Below are 24642 nucleotides of genomic sequence, written 5' to 3' on the forward strand. Positions count from 1 at the left end.
GCTTGAACTCAGTCCCTGGCCCCATATGGCACAGGTGCAACCATAAAAAAAGTTTTTAAAAATTAAAAAAAAAAACAAAAACAGAGATTAGTAAAATGGATTTTAAAAAGCCCATGATCTAACTATATGTTGTTTAAGAGAGACTCGAATTTAATTTTTTTAATTTTAAAAATATTTTTTGCTTTTTTAGGGCCGCATCTGTGGCATGTGGAGATTCCCAGGCTAGGGGTTGAATCGGAGCTAAAGCTGCCGGCCTACACCACAGCCACAGCAACACCAGATCCAAGCTGCCTCTGTGACCTACACCACAGCTCACAGCAACGCTGGATCCTAAACCCACTGAGTGAGGCCAGGGTTGGAACCTGCGTCCTCATGGGTGCTAGTCAGATTCACTAACTGTTGAGCCATGGCAGGAACTCCAAGAGACTTGAATTTTAAAGAAGCAGATAGGTTTAAGGTAAAAGGATAGAGAAAGATATTCCATACAAACAATAACCAAAAGAGAGCCAAGGTTAGCTATACTAAATATCAGACAAGGGAGTTCCTGTCGTGGCTCAGCAGAAATGAATCTATTATCCATGAGGACATAGGTTCGATCCCTGGCCTCGATAAGTGGATTAAGGATCCGGCGTTGCTGTGAGCTGTGGTTAGGTGCAGTGCAGATCTGTGGCTGTGGCCGTCGGCTACAGCTCCGATTGGACCCCTCGCCTGGGAACCTCCCTATGCCTCAAGTATGGCCTTAAAAAGACAGGAAGAATAAAATAAAATAAATATCAGACAAAATAGGCTTAAGATAAAAATTGCTGCCAGAGACAAAGAAGGACATTATATGACGATAGAAGGATCAGTCCATCAGGAAGATGCCTGGAACATAGTTAAATAAAGCAACATCCCTTGCTCCTGTTCCACTCCCACATAACACTTGCCAACCCATAAACGAAGTTTGGTGTATGTGTTTCTTCTGTATGGTAATCCGGCACAGACACCATTCCCCTCAGAGTGCGGAGGCCTTTTTGAAACCCTGGGCTAAAAGCCTGCTTTCACCTGATGTTGAATTTTTCCCTGCCACATAGGTACGAAGACGCCCTAGTCCTCTTGCTCACGGAGGTGTTGAATCGAATCCAGTTCAGATACAACCAGGCCCAGTTGGAGGAGTTGGATGACGAGACTCTGGATGACGATGTAAGCGGCACACCCTGCCTGACCTTCATCACTGCCGGGCTGTGATAGGAGCCAGAACGAAGACTTGGAACCCATAGCCCTTTGCTCTGGAGACTCTTTTTAAGCCAAAGGAGTCTTACGGTTTGAGTTATGCCTTTGAAACTTACATTCTGCTGGTCTCTCTGGGTTCGTTACCCGCAGAGAGATGTTTTATAGGCATTTATCTATATGGACTGCAGATGTAAGAGAGAAACCATACGTACTGTGAAAAGTGGTTTAGTAAGAACGCTGCAGCCCTCCTCTTTCCCTGCCTTGCACCCACACTCTGGGCAGCAAACCAAAGCTTGCTGGATGCTGGTGGGAAAAGAGAGATTTAAATGGTAAAGCTAGCATGAAAGGAAGTCTTTATTGACTGTATTTTGTAAACTGGTGTCTTTTAAAAATCAGTCTTGAATTTATCGATGTTGATGTGCCCAACACTGGTAAGGAAAATATCTTCAAGGACACAACTTCGGCGTTCTTTTTTTTTTCTTAACCACCGTACATTTTAAAATTGCCGAGTTGGTGGTATGACTCTCAAAATCACTGCCTGTGGTGTGGTCAAGACCTCGAGGGCAGCCATCTTTGAGTTAGAAATAGCTTGTGCTTGGAACCCGATGGCCTGGCTTTGACTCTCTGCAACCTTGAGTCACTGGATTTCTCTGAGCTTTGAGTTCCCCATCTCACAGGAGGGGAGGGATCTATCTGACTGCCCTGTGTTGGCAGTTATGTGAGGGCAGCAGGCGTGGACGTACTGGCTATGTGCCTGATGAATAGTAGGTGCTTGGTAAACTTCAGCTTCACATCCTTTTCACTGCTGTAGGCCAGTGCGTCTCACTTTTGAGCATGGATAAGAATCACTGGGCCAGCTTGTTAAACCAGATTTTCATTCAGGAGCTCTGGGGCCGGGGCACAGTATTTGCGTTTCTGACCAGCCCCCCGGGAGGTACTGATGCTGCCCCATCTATAGACCATACTTCGCGTGGCCCTGGTGTGGACCCTTAAACTTACACAAACTTAGTCATGGGCTGTCTCAGAAGGTGCTGAATGACCGATTTCAGTAGCTGGGAATGAGCATTTCACAAGGGGCTTTTTAAAATCTATTACTTCTGTGACAGTGGGGAGAAAAGTAGGTCATGCTATGTGGATCATTTGCTTTTTGAGGAAATAGCTTCCCTAAGAAATTAATTCATTGGATTAGTTTTTTTTTTTTTTTTTTTTTTAACCTTGGTCTTTTTAAAGTACCAAGTAACCTGGTTCTGTCGTTTGCTGTTTCTTCACATTTTTATGTCTGGGAGTGGACTTGAGGTTGAGGACAGATTGTCAGGGACGATGACAAGACTCTGCCCGCCTAGGAGAGCTGATCCTTCTGTGTTCCCCCCGCAGCAGCAGACAGAGTGGCAGCGGTACTTACGCCAGAGCTTGGAGGTAGTGGCCAAAGTGATGGAGCTCCTTCCCACACACGCCTTCTCAACACTGGTAACTCACCGTTTGGAGGGGACAGAGCGTCTAATTATTTCCCTGCGTATATATAGCATGAGTAGTAAGGCTTTTTTGGCTCACCACTATTAAATATATAAAATGTATACATCTTAAACAGAGAAAAATAAATTACCATAACCCACCCTCAAATTTTAAAATGGTAACAGTTTCCCCAAATATTTTAAAATCAACTTTTGGAAGCCCTGTTTTTTTTCCTAAGCTCTTGGGTATAATATGAATTTGACCAATGCCTTCATGCTTTCATCAGTTCAGAGGAGGCCAAGCCAACTAGATTAATTTATAAAAATTACATTGCTGCAAAGCTAACCTCTGTAAATCTCACTCTTGGCAAATTGCCGGGCACTCTCCTTGTTTATGTGCTGGAATCTTGTCACAGAGGCTGATTTCATTCACAAGTGGTGCTTGTTATGTGAGGCAATTTCATGAAGTCCATCTCTCCTCCAAAGGCAAGGTAATCTATCGGGATAGATTTGCATTGCCCAGCCCAGCTGTATCGTGTGTTCTTCTTACGGAGAGAGTCATTTTATTTTGCATCTGTCTTTCTCAGGGACCTGTGGTATTAAAGTCTTAATTTTATTTTAATGGTGAGTTAGCAGCTTTCGAAAGAAAAGATACAACTGGTTATAGCGGTCCTGTCTGCGAATTGAGTAAGGCAAATTGACTTCCAAATAATTTGACTGTCTTTTCACTTAGCAGATCCATATACTTTAACAGGGCATAGCTGCTATTTCTTTCAAGGGCAGGGTTTTCCTTGGGCTCGAAGGGGAGGTAGGCTCTGTCTCAGAGCTCTAGATTTGAGGGCTTGGTGTCCTCTTTTAGGAACATGAGCATCGTAATAATCATGCTCGGCATCCAGGGCTTTGGTTAGAAGAAGTGTCGAACTGATATTTTCTCACTTACTCCAAGTATTAACTGGTGGTTTCAGTTGTAGAAATTGTCAGGGTTGGGAGACACTGAAGGGAGCCACCTCTTCTTAGCTGCATGTAAAGGTCTCCAGAGGAAAGTTTTTTATCCTGCCCCTGCCCCCAGAGGTACTTCTTTTAATGTTGAAATGCTATTAAAATTCACATTTATTATTATTATTTTTTTAATCTTTGTTTTTGTTTTTGTTTCAGTTCCCAGTTCTTCAGGACAATTTAGAAGTTTATCTGGGGTTACAGCAGTTTATAGTGACTTCAGGGTCAGGTAAACTGGCTTTTATTTTTCTCATTTAACCAATTCAGAAAAAAATTGGAGTAATATTTAACTGCTGCCTTCTTTGTTGTCAGAACATGCTTTCTCCACTGCCTCCTCCCTGCTGCTCCATCTCTCTCCATTTCTAAACAGGGAAAATTAAAAAAAAAAAATTATGATTAAAAAGGAGCTGTGGGGGAGGCCGTGACAGTATATTCCAAAGAGGTATTTCAGTGAGAGAAAAGGAACTCATTTGGAACGAAGAGGTAGGACTTTTTAAAACCCTAACAATCGGAATATTTCTCTCTGTCCTTTTAACCAGCTAGTACGCTAGAAACATGGCCTTGACTTTCCTGCAGTGTGTTCTTTCTTCTCTGGCTTTGAGTCAGGATGCAGGAGCAGCTCCGCAGCAGGCGAGCTGGTGGGACCGATCCCAGGGCTTGTTAGCTCTCCTTGTAAATGGCCCGAGGGAGGCTCTGATGGTAGCCAGTTGGAAACGCTTTGGTCTCCCCAGCTTGGGATTCAGGGTTAGCATTTTTTGGTTATTTTGTTAATAATAAATAATAAACATGCCAAGCACTGTATCCTTTGCTTATGTTAGCTTATTTAATTCCCTCAAGTGTCCTGTGAGGTGTAAGAACTAATAATGTTACCCTGTTTAACAGAAGAGGAACTTGATGTTGAGAGATGTTAGTTTACCCAAGGTCACATGGCTTGTTGGTGCTAGGCCCGCCCATGACGGTATAATAGGGGATGATAACCGGTTGAATGAGTCAAAATCTGACATTCTTTCTGCCAGCTGAAAACACCAGAAACTTAACGTCGTGCTTGCCAACACACCTGTGCCCCCCCCCCCACACACAGTCATTTCATACTGCTCTTCCTCACACACAGTTTTCCGTACAGGAGCGGTGGCCCTGGCCTGCCGCTCCTCTGTTGTGTAACTGTTGTTGCAGCCTGGCACAGAGCTGCCCAGGGTACAGCCCATTGCCTGACTGAGCGTGTTATTTGTGGCAGAGCCTCCCCAGGAGGCTCCTTCTGAGGCTGCCCTTCTTGGCCTGTGATGGCTTATTTCCATGACTATGTTAGCTTCCAAATAATCTAGTGGGCCCCAGGGGGTTGGTGGGACTTGGCATGCCCCAGCCACGGGCCCTGGTTGTGTAGAGAGGGTAAGAACGGCGTATACAGAACTTTCAAAAGACCACTTTTCAAAACAAATGCACCTTTAAAATATGCTGTCAACATTAATGGAGGTCATTTGACTGGGTACATATGCCGTAGATGTTTCTAGAATCCATTCTTGAGGAGAGTCATACTGTGGTGGTCTCCCTCAGGGTCACCATTCAAGTTAGAATACACTCAAGACCCTAGAGACATTGTTCTTGATCTTAAAAAAAAAAAAAAAAAAATCAAGCATGTACTCCTTTCCCCCAAAATTGACCCCTAAACTTTTTTTAGTGTTAGTAGCTGACTTTTTTACCTTGCACCGAGTCTATCTTCAAATGAAAATCTGCAGTGATTCTTAAGTCCTTTTTCTGAGAAATAATTGATAACTTAGAGCTTCTCATCTGAGAAGTATAATCTGAGTTTTCCCTAAATGAGACGTCAGATACCCACTCTCGTTGAAGCCCACTGATGGGCAGTTTCACAGCGCAGTTTGCTCTTCCGGATGGTTTCTAAACCTCGGCCCCAGCACTGGTCCTCAGCGCATATACTCCAGTGGCAAAACCTCTCGGGCCCGAGAGAGATTTATTTCCTGTTTTAAAAGGCGCTCTTATCCCTGACAAAGCAAAAGCCAATTTTCCAACGCAAAGGCTATTAAAAAATGGAAACTCTGAGTAGGTTTTGTTCCTTGGTTCCCATGGCCATTTACCCCTCACGTAACCTCCATGCTATATTCGTCAGCCTCACTGCCTCTTACCAGAAACCACGTTCTTTTTTCCCCGATGGGTTAGGTATGGCCCAGGTATGGCCCAGTCCTTCCCTTTGCCTTTACCTTCACGCTGGCCCGAGTTCTTGGGTCTCCTCTGGAGCTTGTGCGAGGGGAGTCCTGCTCTTTCCCCCTGCTCGTCTTCCTGTTCCCACCGCCTCAGTAAAAGCCAAGGCAGCACATGCCCTCGCTCATCCGTCGCTGTGCCTCTCTCACCGCCTCGAGGCATCCTTTGCTCTCGCCGTCTGCCTTTCTCACCACTGGTGACCTGAGAAATCCTCTCATTGGTGGTTGTGCCCCTGGTGCGGCCTTTGGGTCCTTACGTGACCCTCAGGTATCCGTCTTGTCGGGGCGGGGGTCTGGCTTTGGCTGCTCCTCGCTGGGGTCTTCCCTCTTTGGGGCAGTAGTCCCGGTCTTAGCAGCCCTCTTAACTTTTCTGTTTAGCTGTGCAAACTTCCCTGCTTAAGAGATTGCTTCATCGGCAATGTATAGATTTTTGGACTTAGAGTCTTTGTTCTGCCTAGGTTCATCTATGATGTGTTTGTTCTCTCAGGGTGGAATACCTTAAATGCTCCTTTTTATTTTATTTTATTTTTTTTGTCTTTTTAGGGCCGCACCCAAGGCATATGAAGGTTCCCAGGCCAGGGGTCTAATCAGAGCTGTAGCTGCTGGCCTACACCACAGCCACAGCGACGTGAGATCCGAGCCAGTCTGCAACCTCCACCGCAGCTCACGGAAACACCGGATCCTAAACCCACTGAGCGAGGCCAGGGATCGAACCCACGTCCTCATGGATACTAGTCTGGTTTGTTACTGCTGAGCTACAACGGGAACTCCTAAATGCTTATTTTTATACCTTTGCCTCCCAGCCCCCACCCAGTCTCCACCCCTCACCACCACCACCACCCCCCGCCCCCCCAAAAAAAGAAAGAAAAGACTGAACTATATTTAAAGTTAAGATGTTTCCTTCCATGGCAGAGATTTGCCGGTGATCTGTTCTTTGGATGTGGCTGAGGGTGCCCCTAAGGTGCAGGGTGACTTGGTTTATGGAGGTTAGGGCTTTAGTGTGGCCCTGATATTTTGTCTCTAAAACCTATGTGTAGCAGTATTCTCATTTCTTTGCAAACGTTCTGTGCTACTGATGGGAACCGGGAGGGAACTAAACCTTAACCAAGTAGAAGAAAATCTGGGTAGATCTGAAGAGCTTTTCATGGCAGGAACTCTGGCCTGCCTCCTCAAGTTGAGGTGGTACCTCTCCTGATTCCGCGGTGGTGGTAGTATGAGGTTTCTCGGCGGGGGGCAGGGCCTGGAGACCGATTTGGGGTACTTACTGCCTGTGGGTTTGTCTGCCTTGGAGACGGAGTGGGAAGGAACCAGCTGCAACGTTGATTAATATGCACTTCCGATGGCACTCAGTATTAAATTGAATTATATGAAATTGCACTTTGGGTAGGTCAGAAATGGTCAAATATCAGCAATTTCTTATGGTTCAAACCAGTAGTTTAAAACACGCATAGCAGTTCCAAGCTGTTTTTCATTCTAGGCACAGCTTTTGGTCAGACAAATTAGGGCAGGTGATCAGGATGGCAAGGATTCTCAGAGGGAGGGTGACAGGGGAAATGGATGAGGCCCGGGGTGTATTTCAGCCAAGAGGAGATGTGTAAGAACGTGAGCCCTCTCTCCATCCCCCCAAGACGGTCATGTGTCAGCAGGCTCTGGCTTGTGTTTTCTTCTCCCTCAAAGGCTGGGGCCAGGGGTAATGAGGAGGGACTCCAAGGAGGCAGATTTTCCCTGTGTTTTTGACCGGCCCCCTCAAAGACAGAGGACTCCCTCCGGAGGCAGCGGGCTCTCTGTGTTCCCTCGAGGCCTCCAGGAAGAGGCTGCAGGGGCAGTGCTGGGGCGGGCCGTGCATCAGATGTCTGTGTGGATGCGGGCGGCCAAGGGGAGGACGGGCGGGCTGCATCACCGTGACTTCTAAGCTGTCTCATGACCACCTGCTAGGGGAACCTGATTTCGGGTGGTGTTTTGGTTTGGTTTTTAAAAGAGAAACCCAGAAAGGTTTCCTTCACGCTTAAAATATTGAAGAACTTAGTTCTTAGGTTGTACCGAAGGGGACCTAATTCTGGCTAATAAGTACCGTGAAATACATGGAACAGTAGTCGTCGAGATGGGGGAGATGGAGCAGGAGAGGGCGGGTGTGTACTGGGAGACTTGAGGGGTCCTGATGTGGATTCAAATCCTGTCCCCATTGCTCTTCGAAAGATGAGCTGGCCTCTCTCTTTCTGAAGCCTGAACTACCACCCCGTCTAGTTCCAGGGTCTGTTTTTCTGACAGGTTCCATTCCCACAGGACCTTAAGGCTCGGATGGTGTGCCAACAGGTGGAACAACAGGTTTGAGTGTAGCCTGGGCTCCGGTTGCCTAGCAGTAGCCCTGAACACCTCTGACCTTCAGAAGGGGTGTGATGGTGGCACTTGGGTTCCCTGCGAGAGGAGACAGGCACTCTTCCCTCTCACGTGACCACACACGACGAGAACCGCTTCTTGGTTCTGTGTGTTCTCTGAGCTCCTCCGGCCAGTGGTGTGGGTGCTCTCACCCTCCTTAGACCCCCTCAGTGGCCTTGGCAGGGCTGCCTGCAGGCTGAGAATCCCCCTGGGCATTTCTGCCCCAAAGCTCTGCTTGCTGTGGCCTGGGGTGTGGTCAGGCAGGTCAGAGCCAGCTTTGTTACCGGCTCTCTCCTGGAGTTGCCCCTTCCTTTTTGTCCTCCAGCTTCTTGATGTGTGACCCACTGTAACAGCGGCCTTCACACAGTGTCCCATTTTCCAGGCTCCTGTCCTCCCTTTGGGGCTGTCACAGGCTCTGTTCCGGCCTCATCACTTGGAAGTCGGGAGCTGAAGCATTGACCTTGCTCCTCATGGCACCCTCCCCTTCGGTGTCAGCGCTTCTTTCTCCCATTCGCCAGTGTTGCATGCCCCTGTTCACCTTTACACAGTTGGGCGAATGCTCCCAAGGGCAGGGTGAGGAAATTCAGCGCCACCATTGCCGCCCCCGCTAACCCCAGGCTCCCTCTCCTGCTCTGCTTTGCTCTCTGTTCCATTGTATCAAATTGATTTGTCCATTTGTAGTCGCTCATTCTGTACCAGGTGCTGTGCTGGATGCAGGGCGTAGCCCCTCACTGCGGAGGAGTTCAGCGTCAGTGAGGAGACAGGCTCGTACATCATTATCTCCTTGTGTGTGTAGGGTGCCCTGGGAGGATGTAGCGGGGCAGGAATCCTTGACATCCTGGGAGAGGGGGTACCTCGGTGAGCCTGCGGGCTGTGCGAGAGCGCCAGGTGTGCGGGGCCAGAGGGTGACGCGGGGACTCAGGCAGAGACCCCAATCGTGCAGAGGTGCAGAGGAGGCACCAGGGGGCCCTCAGGGGTCCAAATGATAGAGTGGAAGGAGAGGAGGAGGTGAAGTCACACAGATCTGGCGGTGACACCAAGGAGGTCGGGCTTTTCCCTTTGGGCCAGAGGGAGCCCCCGAAGGGTGTGGCACCTCGCTTCTGGGGAGCTGCTGCTTAGATCTGGGTTCGCCATGGAAAGAGGGCTGGCGATACCAGGTTCCTGCCTCCCGACAGAGTGAAATCCTGTGGCGGTGAAGGGAGCAGGTTTGAAAAGTATTTAGGGAGTGAGTGGAGGTGCCCTGTGGCCATTGTCTTCACTATGACCGACCCTCCCTCCCTCCTCCTGGACGCAGGAGGGGCGCTAGGTCAGACTGAGCGCTCTCGTCCGGCTCGGCAGCGGTTCCTGGCTTTGGTAGACCTTTGTGGGGAGAGCTCCAGAGGGCTGGGGGGCGGCGGCATCGGGGACCATCCTGTCCTTCATCCTGCGTCCTCCCTGCTCAGCTCGAAGAAATGAAGTTGAAGGAAAGCTCCAGGCCTTAGAAAAGCACTCACTCTTTGTTGTTCGTCATCAGTACAACCGTGGAATAAGGCTCTGTAATTTACAGGGTTTTTACACATTCAGCCCTTCCTGTAGTGACTTAGATGGTAGCATTCGTTTCCATTTTAACGATGAGGAAACTGAGGCTTAGAAGGGCCCTCTGAGGTAGAGAGCCTGCAAGTGGCAGGGGATCTGTGTCTTAGGGATCCGGGTCCTGCGGCCTTGTGCCACACGGTGCTCCCTACAGGTTCTGGGCTGGAGTGCCCGGTGCACCTGTTCTTTGAACAGGGCGCATCCTACCTGTCAGCCGTGCAGAGGGCAGTCATGGATCAGACTGGTCCGTGTGGGCACGCCCCAGGCTCTCTGTCCCTCTCCCTCCACTCCATCTGTCTCTCCCTGTGGCCTTGGGGTGCATGTGGGTCTGGCTGTAGGTGGAGCCTGCCCAGTTGCCCTGCTGGGTACTGGGAAGCAGCCTGCAGGTCGCCGTGCTTCAAAAATTGGTTGTGCGAAACGTAGCCTGCCTGGATGAGCTGCTCTTTGTAGTGGTGATTAAAGCGTGTTTTTCTATGACAAACCATCTGAGGCGCTGTGTTCCAGGACACAGGTTGAACATCACAGCGGAGAATGACTGCCGGCGGCTGCACTGTTCCCTGCGAGACCTGAGCTCCCTCCTGCAGGCCGTGGGCCGCCTCGCCGAGTACTTCATCGGGGATGTCTTCGCCGCGCGCTTCAGCGACGCCCTCACGGTGGTGGAGAGGTGGGTCGGCAGTTAGAGCAGGGAGCTCAGCCGTGCCTGCCCAGCTGAGGGCCAGCGTGTTGCCAGGCACCTTCTGTTGCCCCCGGTGAATCAAGGCGCCCTCCGCCATATCTGATGGAGCAGTCACTTACGCTCTCTGAGCTTCAGGTCCCTCGTCCATAAAACAGAATAGATGTAGCATCTTACGGGCTTATTTTGAGAATTGAATGAGGTCAGGCACTGAGCACAGGGTCTCGCCTGTAGCAGAGAGTAAATATAGCTGTTATTTCCTGGAAGATCTTTGTATAGGTATCAAGACAGGAGTAACCTCAGAAGAAACCAGGTGAGGTCAGTCCTAGGTCTTTGCTCATTGGATAAAGAGACATTAAGAAAGGACCAAGGAGTAAGCAGAAGGCACTATCTGAGATCTCAGAGGTGGGACTTTGTCTGGTCCTGTTAGAATAGAACTGGCTTTTCCAGTCCTCCTAGTGTCCTAAGGAGTGGAAGCTGGGCAGCCTCTAAGCCTGGCCTGAGAGGTGGTTCCCCGCCTCCCCACCACCAAGCTGCTGTTACTGCTTCTTCCTCGGGGTCCCTCACAGGGTTTATGGCTGCCTTTGCTGAGGAGCATGTCATACCACCCAGTCCCTCCGCTCCCCTCTCATGAACTCATAGGCTTAAAAAGTCATATGCTTAAAATGTGACAGGCGGGTCAGATCGTTTCAAGCTAGTAGAAGTTGATTAGATGGCTCAAAACCGGGTAGGTGTGGGTCCAGCCCAAAGGTGAGCCAACGGGTGTTTTCGGTGGCCCAGTACCTGGGGTGGCGGGTGGGGGAACTAGGCCCCACGCCTAGGTTACTGGCATACCAGCTTGGTGCTAAAAGCAGAGATGACTAGGAGTTTTAATTAAATCTTTAAAGGCCAGATTAATATTAATAATAAAAGCAGCATACAGTATAGTAGGAAATTCTGTAGAGTAGTTTTGTACATTTCTTTCATTTTTATCCTTAGAGGGACAAGTATTGTCATTTTCTCTTGAGTAAACTGTGGCCCAGAGAGGCTGAGTGCCTTTCCCCAGGTCACACCGTTCATGAGAGGGGAGCACGTGGACTTGAACCAGTTTCCTGAGTCCAGATGCTGTGCTCTTTCCAAACCCTAGAGCTACTTCCAGGGTCCTTTTTCCTCTTCTTCCTGCAAGGCCTGTTTCTACTGATCATTAGGAGGAATAGAACATGTCTTTCTGTCTGAGATCGTGTTTTCTGAATTTAAACTTAAGCAATATGTTATATCCACCAGTCATCTCAACTTCATAGCGAGATAAGTGATCCGAGATCCTGAATTGTCACTGTGTGGGTCCTTACATTTACACACACACAGCTTTCTGTACTGCGTAGGTTTGCAGGTTTTGGTACATAAAGATACTTTGCTGTCTTCCTTTAGAACAAAGTATGAGAGAAGCCTCCTTGATGTGGCTATGTGATCTCAGTAGCCAGTCTGATGAGCAGGAACGCAAAGGTTACGTAAAACAAACTTAATGTTAAGACTCTTAAACATAGACATATTAAAAGACACCTAGAAGTTCGTTTTTAGTGTAGAACAGTAAAGAACATTGTTGAAGGTAAAAGCAATGTAAAGTCACGTAGTGTACGATTTCATTTCTGTGAGGTCCTCGGTGTGGTCAAACCATAGAGACAGAAAGTAGCATGGCGGTGGCCCGGGGCAGGAGGCGGTATGGGGAGTTACTCTTTCATGGATACAGAGGGTCAGTTTTACCGGATGCAAGGCGTAACGGAGATCGAAGGTGGGGATGGTTGCACATGATGAGTATACTGACCACGGCAGAACTGTATGTACACTGACTGTGTGACTCTGAGGAGGATAGGAGAGTTCCAAGAGTTAATACCATGTGTGCAGTCATCTCTCACTTATTGATGGTAACTGTTTTGTGTCTGGTTATCACCATCAGCACATCCCTCTTCCTAGGCCTTCAGATTGGGAGTCCTTGGCTCTTTTATCCTGACTTCCTTGACTGACTGGACATAGCTCTTTCTGACTGCTCCCCAATCCTGAATAATTTGTGCCTCCAGCTTGTGGTTTGGAGTAAAGTCTTGCTTTCTCGCCCCAGCAGAGAGGAGTGCTTTTCACAGTACGGACCACATGCATCAGAGTCCCCTGGATGCTTCTCAGAGATGAACGTTTCCAGACCCCCCTCAAAGCAACAAGAGTCAGTCTGTGGGGTAGCAACTCCAGTTGATTCTTATGCTCCGCGGAGTTTGAGACCCTCTGCCTTGTTGGGTTGAGGGAGAGAGACACGCTGTCTTCCCGGGTGCCCCTCTCAGACCTGCTTCCCTGTTTCCTTACAGAGTAGGCCCTGAGAGGTCTCTAGTTTTAGCCAGGTCTCTAGGGTTTTTGTTTGTTTTTTAATGTTTACTCAGAAAGGAGTGTTAGTCTCTACTGGGAAATGGGAAATGCCTCTTTCATTTTCATTAGAGCTGACTTTAGTTATTATGCAAACTTTGTGTATAGTTAGTGAGTCCTGGGGCAACCAGTGGACTCAGTAATTTGCTTCTCAAAGAATTGTTTTAGGAGTTAAAAATACCCTAATGTTTTAGAAGCTCTTGCGTCCCCCTCCTCCCACCCTAGTGTTTGATCATGAACATTTTCAAATCTTCAGAAAGTTAAACAATTATTTAGGAAATGCCCATATACCCACCACCTAGATTTTACAGTGAACATTTGGTGTATTTTCTTTATCATATATCTATCCACTGGAAACATTTTTTCCAGTTTTTTTTTTTTTTCTATTGTGGCAAAATACACATAAAATTTTATGTCCTAATCATTTGTATTGTATGTGTTATGTTCTCTGTATCCGATATCTATATTGTTTGTAAAAATTTTTGAGACTGTAAGTAATGCTTTAGATGGTATCTTAGTGTATAAATCTTTGTGCATGTCTCAGATTATATCTTTGGGATAAAAGGGAAGACCTGATCTTGATTCTTTTTTGGTTGAATAAAAGGCTGTCCTCAAGACTTTTGTTGGTACCTTGTCTATTTTGTCTATTTTAGTTCCTAAGGTGAATATTTTCTCTTCTTCTTTGCCAATAGGTTGGTCAAAGTCACTTTGTATGGATCTCAGATCAAATTGTACAACATTGAGACTGCTGTGCCCTCGGTGCTGAAGCCTGATCTCATTGATGTGTGAGTATAGTTAGATGTTTGTGTGTTCTCGGAAAGACCTTGTCCTTTGGCCCCAGATGGTTTTATAGATAAAAAGGAACTTAGGGGCTGCAGTGAAAAGAAGAAAAACTCCTATCTTCAAATCTAGAAAGAAAGATTGTTTATTGGGGGTGGGGGGCAGAGGTGGCTGGAGTAAGAGGAATTCATTGGGCAGATGAGAGTTGGGAGCAGAGGGTATATATGGAGTCTGCATTTCAGGCAGAAAGAACAGCACAAGCCATGACACGAGAGTGTTGCAGAGTCCCGCAGCTGGGAAGGTGGTGCGCAGTTTGTGTGGTGGGAGCCGAGGCTGGATAGGCACGTTCGGGCTATTTCACCTTGAATGCCCTGAGTCTTGTCGTGTAGACTAGTGACTGAAACTGCAGGGTACAGAAGAATCGCTTGGGGAACATATTCCCTCTGAAGGATGGCATAAGGCTCGGGTATTCATTTGCATGTTAAATAAGAGTTTCAGGTGGTTTTGAAGCAGGACATCCAGAGACCACACTTTGAGAAACTTTATAGACAGTGGGAAGCCATCAGGAAAGTGACACAGGGAGGGAATAGAAGAATGGGGACTGGACATCACACTGCCCAGAAGGCTTGCTCTAGACTAGAGTGGGAATTGGCAAACTGGCCTGTGCCAAGTCCATCCCACTGCCAGCTTGTGTAAATAAAGTTTTATTGGAACACAGCCATGCCCATTCATTCACAGGTTAAATCTGTGGCTGCTTTTCCACTGCAGAGGCAGGGTTGAGTAGTTGTGACTGAGAGTGGATGGCCTGCAAAACCTAAAATAATTACTTACACTCTGGTTTTTGCAGAAAAAGTCTCTAATCCCTCTTCTAGAGCATTCTTGAGCTTCAAATTAGACAAATAATTGAAAGAAAGTGTCATTTACTGTGGTGGTTGAAAACATTTTTAACACTGCTTTCCTTTTGAAGAATTTAGAGAAATCTTCTCCCAAGAAAGATGCTGATTTGGAGTTCCCGTCGTGGCACAGTGGTTAACGAATCTGACTAGGAACCATGAGGTGGCGGGTTCGGTCCCTGGCCTTGCTCAGTGGGTTAATGATCCGGCGTTGCCGTGAGCTGTGGTGTAGGTTGCAGACGCGGCTCGGATCCCGCGTTGCTGTGGCTCTGGCGTAGGCCCGTGGCTGCAGCTCCGATTCGACCCCTAGCCTGGGAACCTCCACATGCAGCGGGAGCGGCCCAAAGAAATAGCAAAAAGACAAAAAAAAAAAAAAAAAAAAAAAGAAGAAAGATGCTGATTTGCTCATAAACGTAACACCTTGCACACAATTTGAGGAAGGGTTAGCGCTCTTCCCTTCAGCCATAAGGGGCGCTGTAAATTTGATCGATTGACTGAAATGCTTAAATGTGCCAAAGACAGACTTTAATGTCTTCTTTCTCGTTTTTGGAGGTGGCGGGGGGGGGGGGCACCCCACAGCATGTGAAGCTCCTCAGACCAGAGATCAGACCCAAGCCGCAGTAGCAACCCAGGCTACTGCACTGACAATGATAGGTCTTAATCCTTTGAGCTATAAGGAATTCCATGTCCTGATACTTTTTAATCAGTGGATGCTAAATATAAAATAACTTCTCTGTCACTATGAATTTCAAACTTCCAGTATTTATTTATATATTTGCTTTTTAGGGCCACACTTGCAGCATATGGAAGTTCCCAGGCTAGGGGTCGAATCAGAGCTACAGCCGCCAGCCTATACCACAGCCACAGCAGTGTGGGATCTGAGCTGTGTCGGCGACCTACACCACAGCTCACAGCAACGCTGAATCCTTAACCCACTGAGCAAGGCCAGGGATCAAACCTGCATCCTCCTGGATACTAGTCAGGTTCATTACTGCTGAGCCATAACAGGAACATCAAACTCCCAATAGTTACATTTTCTTTACTTTAAGGTACACAGTACCATTTCTTTCGTTCTTTTTTAAAGGGCCACACCCATGGCACATGGAGGTTCCCAGGCTAGGAATCCAGTTGGAGCTGTAGCCACCAGCCTACGCCAGAGCCACAGCACACGGCAGTGCAGGACCCTTAACCCACTGAGCGAGGCCGAGGATTGACCCCGAGTCCTCATGGATGCCAATCGGGTTCGTTAACCGCTGAGCCACGATGGGAACTCCCATAATACCATTTCTTACTAACGTCTTATTTTGGAAAAGTTTAAATGTATAGAAAAGGGGAAAAATGGAGTGAACACCCATATACTCTAAAGCTAGATTCATCAGTGATAAATGTTTTGCCCCATTTTTTTATTGTGCCTTCTCTTTGTAAACATACGTGTTACACACATCCATTTTTGTGTGTGAACTGCTGGAAAATGCAGACTACATGTTATTTTACCTTTATATCCTCACGTATCTCCTTAGGGACATTCTCCTGTGTAATGATGATACCTTTATCAACGCTCAAAAACTTTCATAGATACAGTAATATCATTTCATATTTTTAAGAACATGTGTGTACTCTTAAAATAAAAACTCCATATTCAGATTTTTCCAGTTGTCCCAAGAATGTTCTTTTTACATATATATCAATAGATATATATTTTTTGGATACAAGTTCTAACTAGTGAATCACACATTATGTTCGTCTCCTATAGACTAGACCAGTTCCCCAAATCGTGTGTGTTTGGGAGGGGTGTGGAGAAAGACTGACTTTTGGAGATACAGACCTTAGGGTTTTTTGTTTTTTTGGGTTTTTTTTTTTTTTTTTTTAAGAACATTTAAAAAAAATCTGGATTTGTCTGGTTGGTTTTTCTCTGTATTAGGTTGAGGTTAAACGTTTTAGCAGGAATCCTGCATCCATGATGATAGCCTTGCATCATATCTAGAAGCACTGGAGGTCACTGTGCCCTGTTATGGTTGATACTAAGTTTGATTTTTAAATAATATCTCCCTGTATCCTCGCTCTTTCTGCTGAAAGGTCTTAGAAGCAGTGATACCCCGGCAGCAATGCTGCCTTTAGTACTTAGGCTCTTGGTTTCTAAAATACTTTCTCCAGTTAAAGGAACAAGAGCTCCTTGGAGAAATGCTCCAAGTCTGGGGCAGGTTGACCCTGTAAAATCTTGTAAAGTCGGTAAAGAATGTCAGGAACATACAAAAAGGACGCAGTGGGCTGTAGCTCGAAAGGGTTTTTCCTGGTCCTTCTCAACAATTCGATCATCAGGAAAGAAGGATGATAATGAATGATAATAAATGGAGTATAAAGAATCCATCATACAATTTTTAAAAACAAGATGAGGGAGGGAAAGCTTTTTTTTTTAACAGAAGAATACAGCTAATGAACAGTAAAGAAAGAATTTGAAAAATCGCTGATTTGCAACCACCAGTGTCAGAGTGATTTAGGCAGGGATCCTCAATTGGTGTTTGTTGGGGAACAGGTATATTTACACAGTCGTGAAGTATCGTCCCACAGATTACTTACTAATTTTTTCAGAAAATGGAAAAATTACCCATTTATGTTTTCTTCTTCTTCGTCTTCTTTTTTTTTGGTCTTTTTGCCATTTCTAGGGCCGCTCCCGCAGCATATGGAGGTTCCCAGGCTAGGGGTCTAATCAGAGCTGTCGCCGCCAGCCTACGCCAGAGCCACAGCAACGCAGGATCCGAGCCATGTCTGTGACCTACACCCCAGCTCATGGGCAACGCCAGATCCTTAACCCACTGAGCAAGGCCAGGGATCGCACCCAAAACCTCATGGTTCCTAGTCAGATTCGTTAACCACTGAGCCATGATGGGAACTCCACCCCATTTATGTTTCTTAGAAGGTCTGGTGTTTATAAGCTCTGACACAACTGCCTCACTTTTTAAAAGGTATATTATTATTATCTTTGATGAATTATGAGCTTTCGTGATGTATATTTTATTGCGTGTATAGTGCAGTTCAAAATTGGCAAAAACCAAACAGTAATCTTTGTTGCTTCAAGCCTCTAGCTAGATACCATGTATAGTGCGATGGGAGGTTAAACTTGAGAGGCTCATGGAGTTCCCTGGTGGCGCAGTGGGTTAAGAATCCAGCATTGTTGCTGCTGTGGTGCAGGTTTGATTTCTGGCCCTGGGACTTCACAGGAGTGGCCAAAAAACAAAAACAAAAACAAAACTTTTAAAAAATCGAGGGTCTGGAGTTCCCGTTGTGGTGCAGCAGAAGTGAATCCGGCTAGTATCCATGAAGATGCAGGTTCGATCTCTGGCCTTGCTCAGTGGGTTGAGGATGCGGTGTTGCCAAGAGCTGTGGTGTAGGTCTGTGTTGCTGTGGCTGTGGCATAGGATGGCAGCGGCAGCTCCAGTTTGACCCCTAGCCTGGGAACTTCCATGTACCGTGGGTGCAGCCCTGAAAAGAAAGAAAATCAAAAAAAAAGAAAAAAATAGAGAGTCTTATAACCAAAGTGTATTTATAAAGCTGTAATTCCTGGTCTAACCTGATCTGTAGTTATGGATGTAAACTTTTTACGAGTTCCCAAGTCAGTACATCACCACTTAAGTTCTTTGATTCTGTTTTTGTTATTTCTTCTTCTCTTGGGTGAACTCACATGTGCCACCGAAAGACTGAGTGAGATCTGGTAGACATTAGCAGACTGCCTTCTGTGTGCCAGGCAGTGGCGGCATATTTAGATGATGGGTGTTACCTTTTAGGCCCTCCGTGGTAAGTAGGTGGTGTCTGGGCTTTCACATGTGTCCTGGAAGAGTGAATGCGATGGATGGAGTGCTTACCTCACATGGAAGCAAGTTTCGTGCTAATAGAGCTTGACCTTAGCCTTTAACGTGGCGTCTTCTCTCCTTTCACAGGCATGCTCAGTCCCTGGCTGCCCTGCAGGCTTACTCTCACTGGTTAGCGCAGTACTGCGGCGAGGCCCACCGGCAGAACACGCAGCAGTTCGTCTCGCTCATCTCCACCACCATGGATGCAGTCACACCTCTGATCAGCACCAAGGTCTTGAGACAGCGAAGGCTGCACCTTTTCCCTTAACCCTGTGTCTGTCCTCTGTTCCCCTGCCCCTTTATTATAACACTCAAATGTGAGCTAGAGCGCTAGACCCAAGTGCTTTACCACTGGGATGGAACTCTGTGTCATTTCACCTTCCTTTTCAGTTGTAGTCCCTGCAAATTCAGGTGTCACTCTCTCTGTTCCGTTCTCTCCGTCCCACATGACTACGTGCTCATTGCGGAAAAAGTACCATACTGTTCAAATGCACAGACTGAAAAATTAAGGCACTCTAGACTCCCTTCCTCCCAAACATTTTCCTTGCCAAGGGAAGCACTGTCAACAGTTTGTAGTAAATCCGACGTCATTCTGTTTTCCTGTACGTAAGTAAAGTTTGTACAGAGCTGGAGCCAGATCTTCTTTCACTTAACAGCATGCCTTGGAGACCTTTACACACGTAGAGCAAGTTCAGTTTTTCAAACCGACCAGTGCTGTTCTATAGTGGGCGGGGGGAAGGATCAGTTTTCTGTCGATAGAAATTAGATTCTTATATGTACATCCCATAGGATGGATTCCTGGACGTGTAATTACCAGGTTGAAGATTATATCCATGTAAAATTTGATAGATTCTCAGGTGGCCTCCAAGAAGACAGCCAGTACTATTACCAAACATTACTAAGGCACATAGATACTTCTTTTTCTTCTCCTTTTCCCTTCCTCCCCCTCCCCCTTGTTTTCTTTTTCTTTTTTTGCTCTTTAAGGCTGCACCCTCGGCCTGTGGAAGTTCCCACGGCTAGGGATTGAATTGGAGCTACAGCTGCTGGCCACACCACAGCCACAGCAACATGGGATTCAAGCCCCATTTGCGACCTACACCACAGCTCATGGCAACACTGGATCCCCGACTCACTGAGTGAGGCCAGGGATCGAACCCATGTCCTCATGGATACTAGTCAGATTCGTTTCCATTGAGCCACGACAGGAACTCTTTCTCTTTTTCCTGCCCTTCCCTGCCCTTCTTTTCTTTCTCTCTTTCTCCCTCTTTCCTCCTTCCTTCCTTCCTTCCTTTCTTTCTTTCTTTCTTGTAGTTTTCATCATACATGGCATTCTGTACCCCTAGTGATAGAACAGTATATTGTTTTCTGTAATTTTTGTTGTGTGTATAATTGTAATTTGTAAATGAGTTATGATAGCCTGTGAGGGGGTTGTTTCAAAATTGACCTATCCATTGTGGGTCTCTTAAATTGCCTCCATTTGATAAAAAGTCATTACAGATAATTTTGAGATGTGGGTACTCATGAATGTAGCTTTATCCCTTTAGGTAATTTTCTTCGAGTAAGTGAGATTATAGGATTAAAGGTCTAGGGATATTTTGTGGTTCTAGGAAATCATGGTAATTTTCTTCCCTAAATCATTCTGCATTCCACTGACTCTTTGGTGGGCTGTTGTCACCACAGTCTTACTAGCACTAGGTCCTGTCTACCAAGAGTTTTCTCTTTTTTTCTAATTAAAAAAATTTTTTTCTTTCTTTCTCTTTTGCTAATTTGAAAAGGATAGAATGGTACTTGAGAATTTTTATGGCCATGTTGAGGTGAAGGAAGTAGGCGAGCCTGGGTGATGGATGGAGTACAGACGGTGGGGGGTGGAGAGAGATCGTGGCTGGGCTGGAGCAAGTGGAGTGAGATGAACAGCCTCACGTTATTTGAATGATGTGCCAAGGAGTTTGCCTGGTGATTTAAGAGCTGATGGGGAGCCACTGTGGATTGGTGACGGCGTTCAGAGATGCCGGTGACTAAGAACCGGAGGAACCGGAGGTGGTGCTCTTGGCTTGTGGACAGGGCAAGGAAGAGGACGCCCTTCACTGGGCATCGTTCTGGGGCTTCTCCGAGATAGAGCCTAGGTGCTATCGTTTGGCATCCGAGAACCACCCTTAGCTTGTGGCTGCCTCATCAAGTTCTGCTACTCCTGCCTCACAGGAGAGGTCGTGAGCTGACCTGTCCTCCTCCCCCTCCAGGTCCAAGACAAGTTGCTGCTGTCTGCGTGCCACTTACTGGTCTCACTGGCCACCACTGTGCGACCTGTCTTTCTGATCAGCATCCCTGCAGTACAGAAAGTGTTCAGCAGAATCACCGACGCCTCTGCCCAGCGACTTGTTGATAAGGTGAGGGCCTTGGCTGGGGCTCTGAGGGGCCTCTTTGCGTTCTTTTGGTTTAAGGGCTACCCTGGGGTCCCTAGAGCCCTGTGGCTTGGACTCAGGGAAGCTGAGGAAGAAGAGGCTGGCTTTTCTTTTTGCCCTTAGAGCTTACAGGTTTGCCCTCACTCTTAGGTGGGTTTCTTCATGTGTGGTGTCCATGCAGCCTCAGTGCTCTCTTGTTAGGCCCCTCCCAACATGGTCAGAAAACCGTCCTCCCAGCAGGCACGGAGGGTGTGCTGCCTTGAAAGCTGGCAATTTGGCTGGGGCTGTGGGAGTCCTCTTTGCATTCTTTTAGCTTTAAGAGTCTGCTTTTGCTGTTAAATGTTTGCTTTCTTAGAGTTGAGATACTCCAGACAAGTATACTCTTCAAAAAGCCTCCAGGAGGCTGAGGCCAGAAGTTTAAAAACAACAAAACAGGGGTGTGGGGGTCAGAGGGGAGTCAAAAAGTTACTTACGAGCACCTGGGACAGGGATGTATTGGTTCAGACTTGGCGCCACGGGCACATTGACTGTAAGAGACTCTTAACAGCGCTGTTCTGAGTAGCTTCTCCGAGGGCGTCAGAAGCCGGCAGCTCGAAGACGAGTTAGATTCAGTGTCTGTGATTTCTCCCTCTGTAAGGCTTGGAGCAGTGACAGCACCAAGAATGATGGTTGATGCTGACCCTGGGATGTGCTTGACCCAGACTTGGTGTTAACTGCTTCAATTTTTCTTTCCTCCCTGGACTGGACCAAGGTCCTAGGCCCAGGTTTTAAGAAAGAAGCCTGAGGCCTGAGCTCAGCATGTGTGGTGGGTGCCAAGGTTGGGTCAGGTGCAGCCCCTCTGCTGTTCACATTGCTGCAAACTTCTGATGGTGCCTCGGGGGCTCTCTTTCAGGCTCAGGTGTTGGTGTGCCGAGCCCTCTCTAACATCCTGCTGCTTCCATGGCCAAACCTCCCAGAGAATGAGCAGCAGTGGCCTGTGCGCTCCATCAACCACGCCAGCCTCATCTCTGCCCTGTCCCGGGATTATCGCAACCTGAAGCCCAATGCTGTTGCCCCGCAGAGGAAGATGCCACTGGATGACAGTAAGTGGCCCCTAGGCAGGGCCAGCTTGAGGAAAGGTAGGGCAGGCATCATTCTTCCTTTGTGACAGGTGGAATTTGCATCTGGGGCTTGGGGGAGAAGTTATCTGTCCAGAGTCACACAGCAGCTAAGCAGAAGAGTGGGACTTGGTGGCAGAATCCTGCTTATTTGTGGAATTCAGTGAACACATCAGCCAGACCTATTTCCTGAATGCACGATGCTCCCTCTCTCATTTAAAATGTTTAAAAAAAAAAAAAAAAAAGGGAAAATCATCCATTTGAAGGCTCTTTTTGTTTGTTTGTTTTTGCTTTTTTTTGGGGAAAAAAAAGCACCCGTGGCGAATGGAGGTTCCCAGGTTAGAGATCGAATCGGAGCTACAGCTGCAGGCCTACACCACAGCCACAGCAATGCAGGGTCCAAGCTGTGATCTATGCCACAACTCATGGCAATGCCAGATCCTTAACCCACTGAATGAGGCCAGGGATCGAACCTGCAACCTCATGGTTCCTAGTTGGATTCATTTCTGCTTCGCCACAATGGGAACTCCTGAAGGCACTATTGATAAATGCTTTCTGTGGATAAAAATCCTATGATTATTGATTCATTTCAGATATTTGTATAAGCAATCAAAGGTGTTCACTTCTGCACACTGGGAAACATGAATTTTGAAACTTTTAAACTTTTCTCCAAATAAAAATATTTTAGAGACTTTGAAAGAGCTTGGTATCGTCACAAATGACACTTCAAGTTTGATTGTTTATATTAAAGAAGAAGAAAAATGAATCACGAGAACTCAGTAGTTTAAGTAGCAGGCATCAGATTTCTCTGAAAAAATCTTCCTGAAATAACAAATATAGAAATATTTTGAAAATGCAGTTTGTTTCCATAGAAAGAAAATAACAGAACACGTTCGGTGATAATGTAGACAGAAATGCTTTGTGAAATGTTAGTTAACATACTTAACATTCTTTTTTACTGAAACATTACTTTTATGATTAGGAATAGGAACACATGCTCATTGTACAAAAATATTAGAATAGTATACAGAAGGAGGAGTTCCCGTCGTGGCGCAGTGGTTAACGAATCCGACTAGGAACCATGAGGTTGCGGGTTCGGTCCCTGCCCTTGCTCAGTGGGTTAACGATCTGGCGTTGCCGTGAGCTGTGGTGTAGGTTGCAGACTTGGCTCAGATCCCGCGTTGCTGTGGCTCTGGCGTAGGCTGGTGGCTACAGCTCCGATTCGACCCCTAGCCTGAGAACCTCCATATGCCGTGGGAGCGGCCCAAGAAATAGCAACAACAACAACAACAACAACAACAAAAGAATAGTATACAGAAGGAAAAAGAAACTTTTTTTCCCGTCTTTTTACGGCCACACCCTTGGCATATGGAAGTTCCTGGGCTAAGGGTCAAATTGGAGCTGTAGCTGCAGCTGCAGCTGCAGCCACAGCAACGCTGGATCTGAGCTGTATCTGTGACCTACAGTGCAGCTCGTGGCAATGCCGGATCCTTAACCTACTGAATGAGGCCAGGGATTGAACCCACATCCTCACAGAGACAACACTGGGTCCTTAGCCTACTGAGCTACAACAGCAACTCCCAAGAATGCTGAAATCTCCCCATTTTTAGTATCGTGGAAAATAGCTATTTTAACTCTTGTTATTGCTGTCAACCTTAATAATTTTACCAGGGAAAGTGAGTTTATTCAGGAATAGCCAGAGGAATTGCGAGTTAGGATATGAGGACTGTGGCAAACTATAGGCAAATCCAAAGAACTCCTAAGGGGAACTCACTTTTGTAGGGCGAAAGGGGGAGTTGGGAGAGCCTGTAATAACCAGAGTCCATTGGTGGAAGCTGGGAGTCCACAGAGTTTGAAGTCTTCTCATTGGTTGGGCTGCTACAGTCTGATTGGCTGGACCGTCTTCAGGTGGAAGAGTAGTTTTCTTCTTCCTGCTGAGTAAAGTAGGCAATACCTTCCTATTTGGAGTAGTTGACAATACGTGGTGGGATGTGATAGCTTCCCCTGCAGACCTGTCCTGACTCCCGTTTTAGCTTAAGTTTATGTATTATTGTATCTCTTCTTCCCTACGGCCCCCTGAGGTAAGTGTAATTATCCCTACTCTGCAAGTGAAGAAATGAAGTCCGGGAAAGTTTTTCCTATACCAACTGTATACTTTGAAAAATTTCCAGACCTACAGAATAGTTGAAAGATGAATGAGCAGTGGTATATCTTTCACCGACTGTTAATATTTTGCCACACTTGTGTTCTCCTCAATCTCACATACTTTTTAACTGAGCCATTTAAAGGAAGTTGCTGACGTCAGCATTTTATGCTTGAATACTTATCCGTTATCTTTGAGAAGGAGATACTCTCTTTTATATAACCAGGACACAATTAACACAACTAAGCAGGCTGTGGAACATTGTGACAGTAATGTCGCTTAACATATAGACCACATTTAAACTTTTCCCAATTGTTATAAAAAGGATCGTGAGTTATATTGGGTTGTCTCAGCTCTTTAAATATAGCAAAAACTCCTATTTTTTGGTTTTTCATAACATGACTTTTTTTTTTTTCTGTCTTTTTCAGGGCCGCACCCAAGGCATATGGAGGTTCCCAGGCTAGGGGTCAATTAGAGCTGTAGCCGCTGGCCTGCATCACAGCTCACGGCAACGCCAGATCCTTAACCCACTGAGCAGAGCCAGGGATCGAACCCGTAACCTCATGGTTCTTAGTCGGATGCGTTTCCACTGCACCACGACGGG

The 24642-nt window shown here is 46.7% G+C and overlaps 1 protein-coding gene across 12 annotated transcripts in view; it reads left to right on the top strand.

The window, feature by feature from the left end:
- XPO6 (exportin 6) overlaps positions 1-24642 on the top strand; it is a 149424-nt gene that overhangs the window by 113070 nt on the left and 11712 nt on the right. For 9 of the 12 annotated variants that reach the window (XR_014840390.1, XM_085017020.1, XM_085017014.1 and 6 more), the window contains 8 exons: positions 1074-1182; positions 2587-2679; positions 3819-3888; positions 10325-10484; positions 13571-13663; positions 18487-18631; positions 20637-20783; positions 21691-21880. Coding sequence is in view for 11 of the 12 variants with exons in the window: in XM_085017020.1 (XP_084873146.1) it covers positions 1074-1182; positions 2587-2679; positions 3819-3888; positions 10325-10484; positions 13571-13663; positions 18487-18631; positions 20637-20783; positions 21691-21880 (1007 nt within the window). In the remaining variant the exon portion in view is untranslated. The remainder of the gene's footprint in view (positions 1-1073; positions 1183-2586; positions 2680-3818; positions 3889-10324; positions 10485-13570; positions 13664-18486; positions 18632-20636; positions 20784-21690; positions 21881-24642) is intronic. The other 3 variants (XM_085017017.1, XM_085017018.1, XM_085017023.1) reach the window with 1 other exon arrangement.

The sequence above is a fragment of the Sus scrofa genome, chromosome 3 (genome assembly GCF_054392235.1).
Source record: "Sus scrofa isolate SSC_HxYL_T2T_F1_AM1 chromosome 3, Sscrofa_HxYL_maternal_Yorkshire_Landrace_v2.0, whole genome shotgun sequence".
Taxonomy (NCBI): Eukaryota; Metazoa; Chordata; class Mammalia; order Artiodactyla; family Suidae; genus Sus; species Sus scrofa.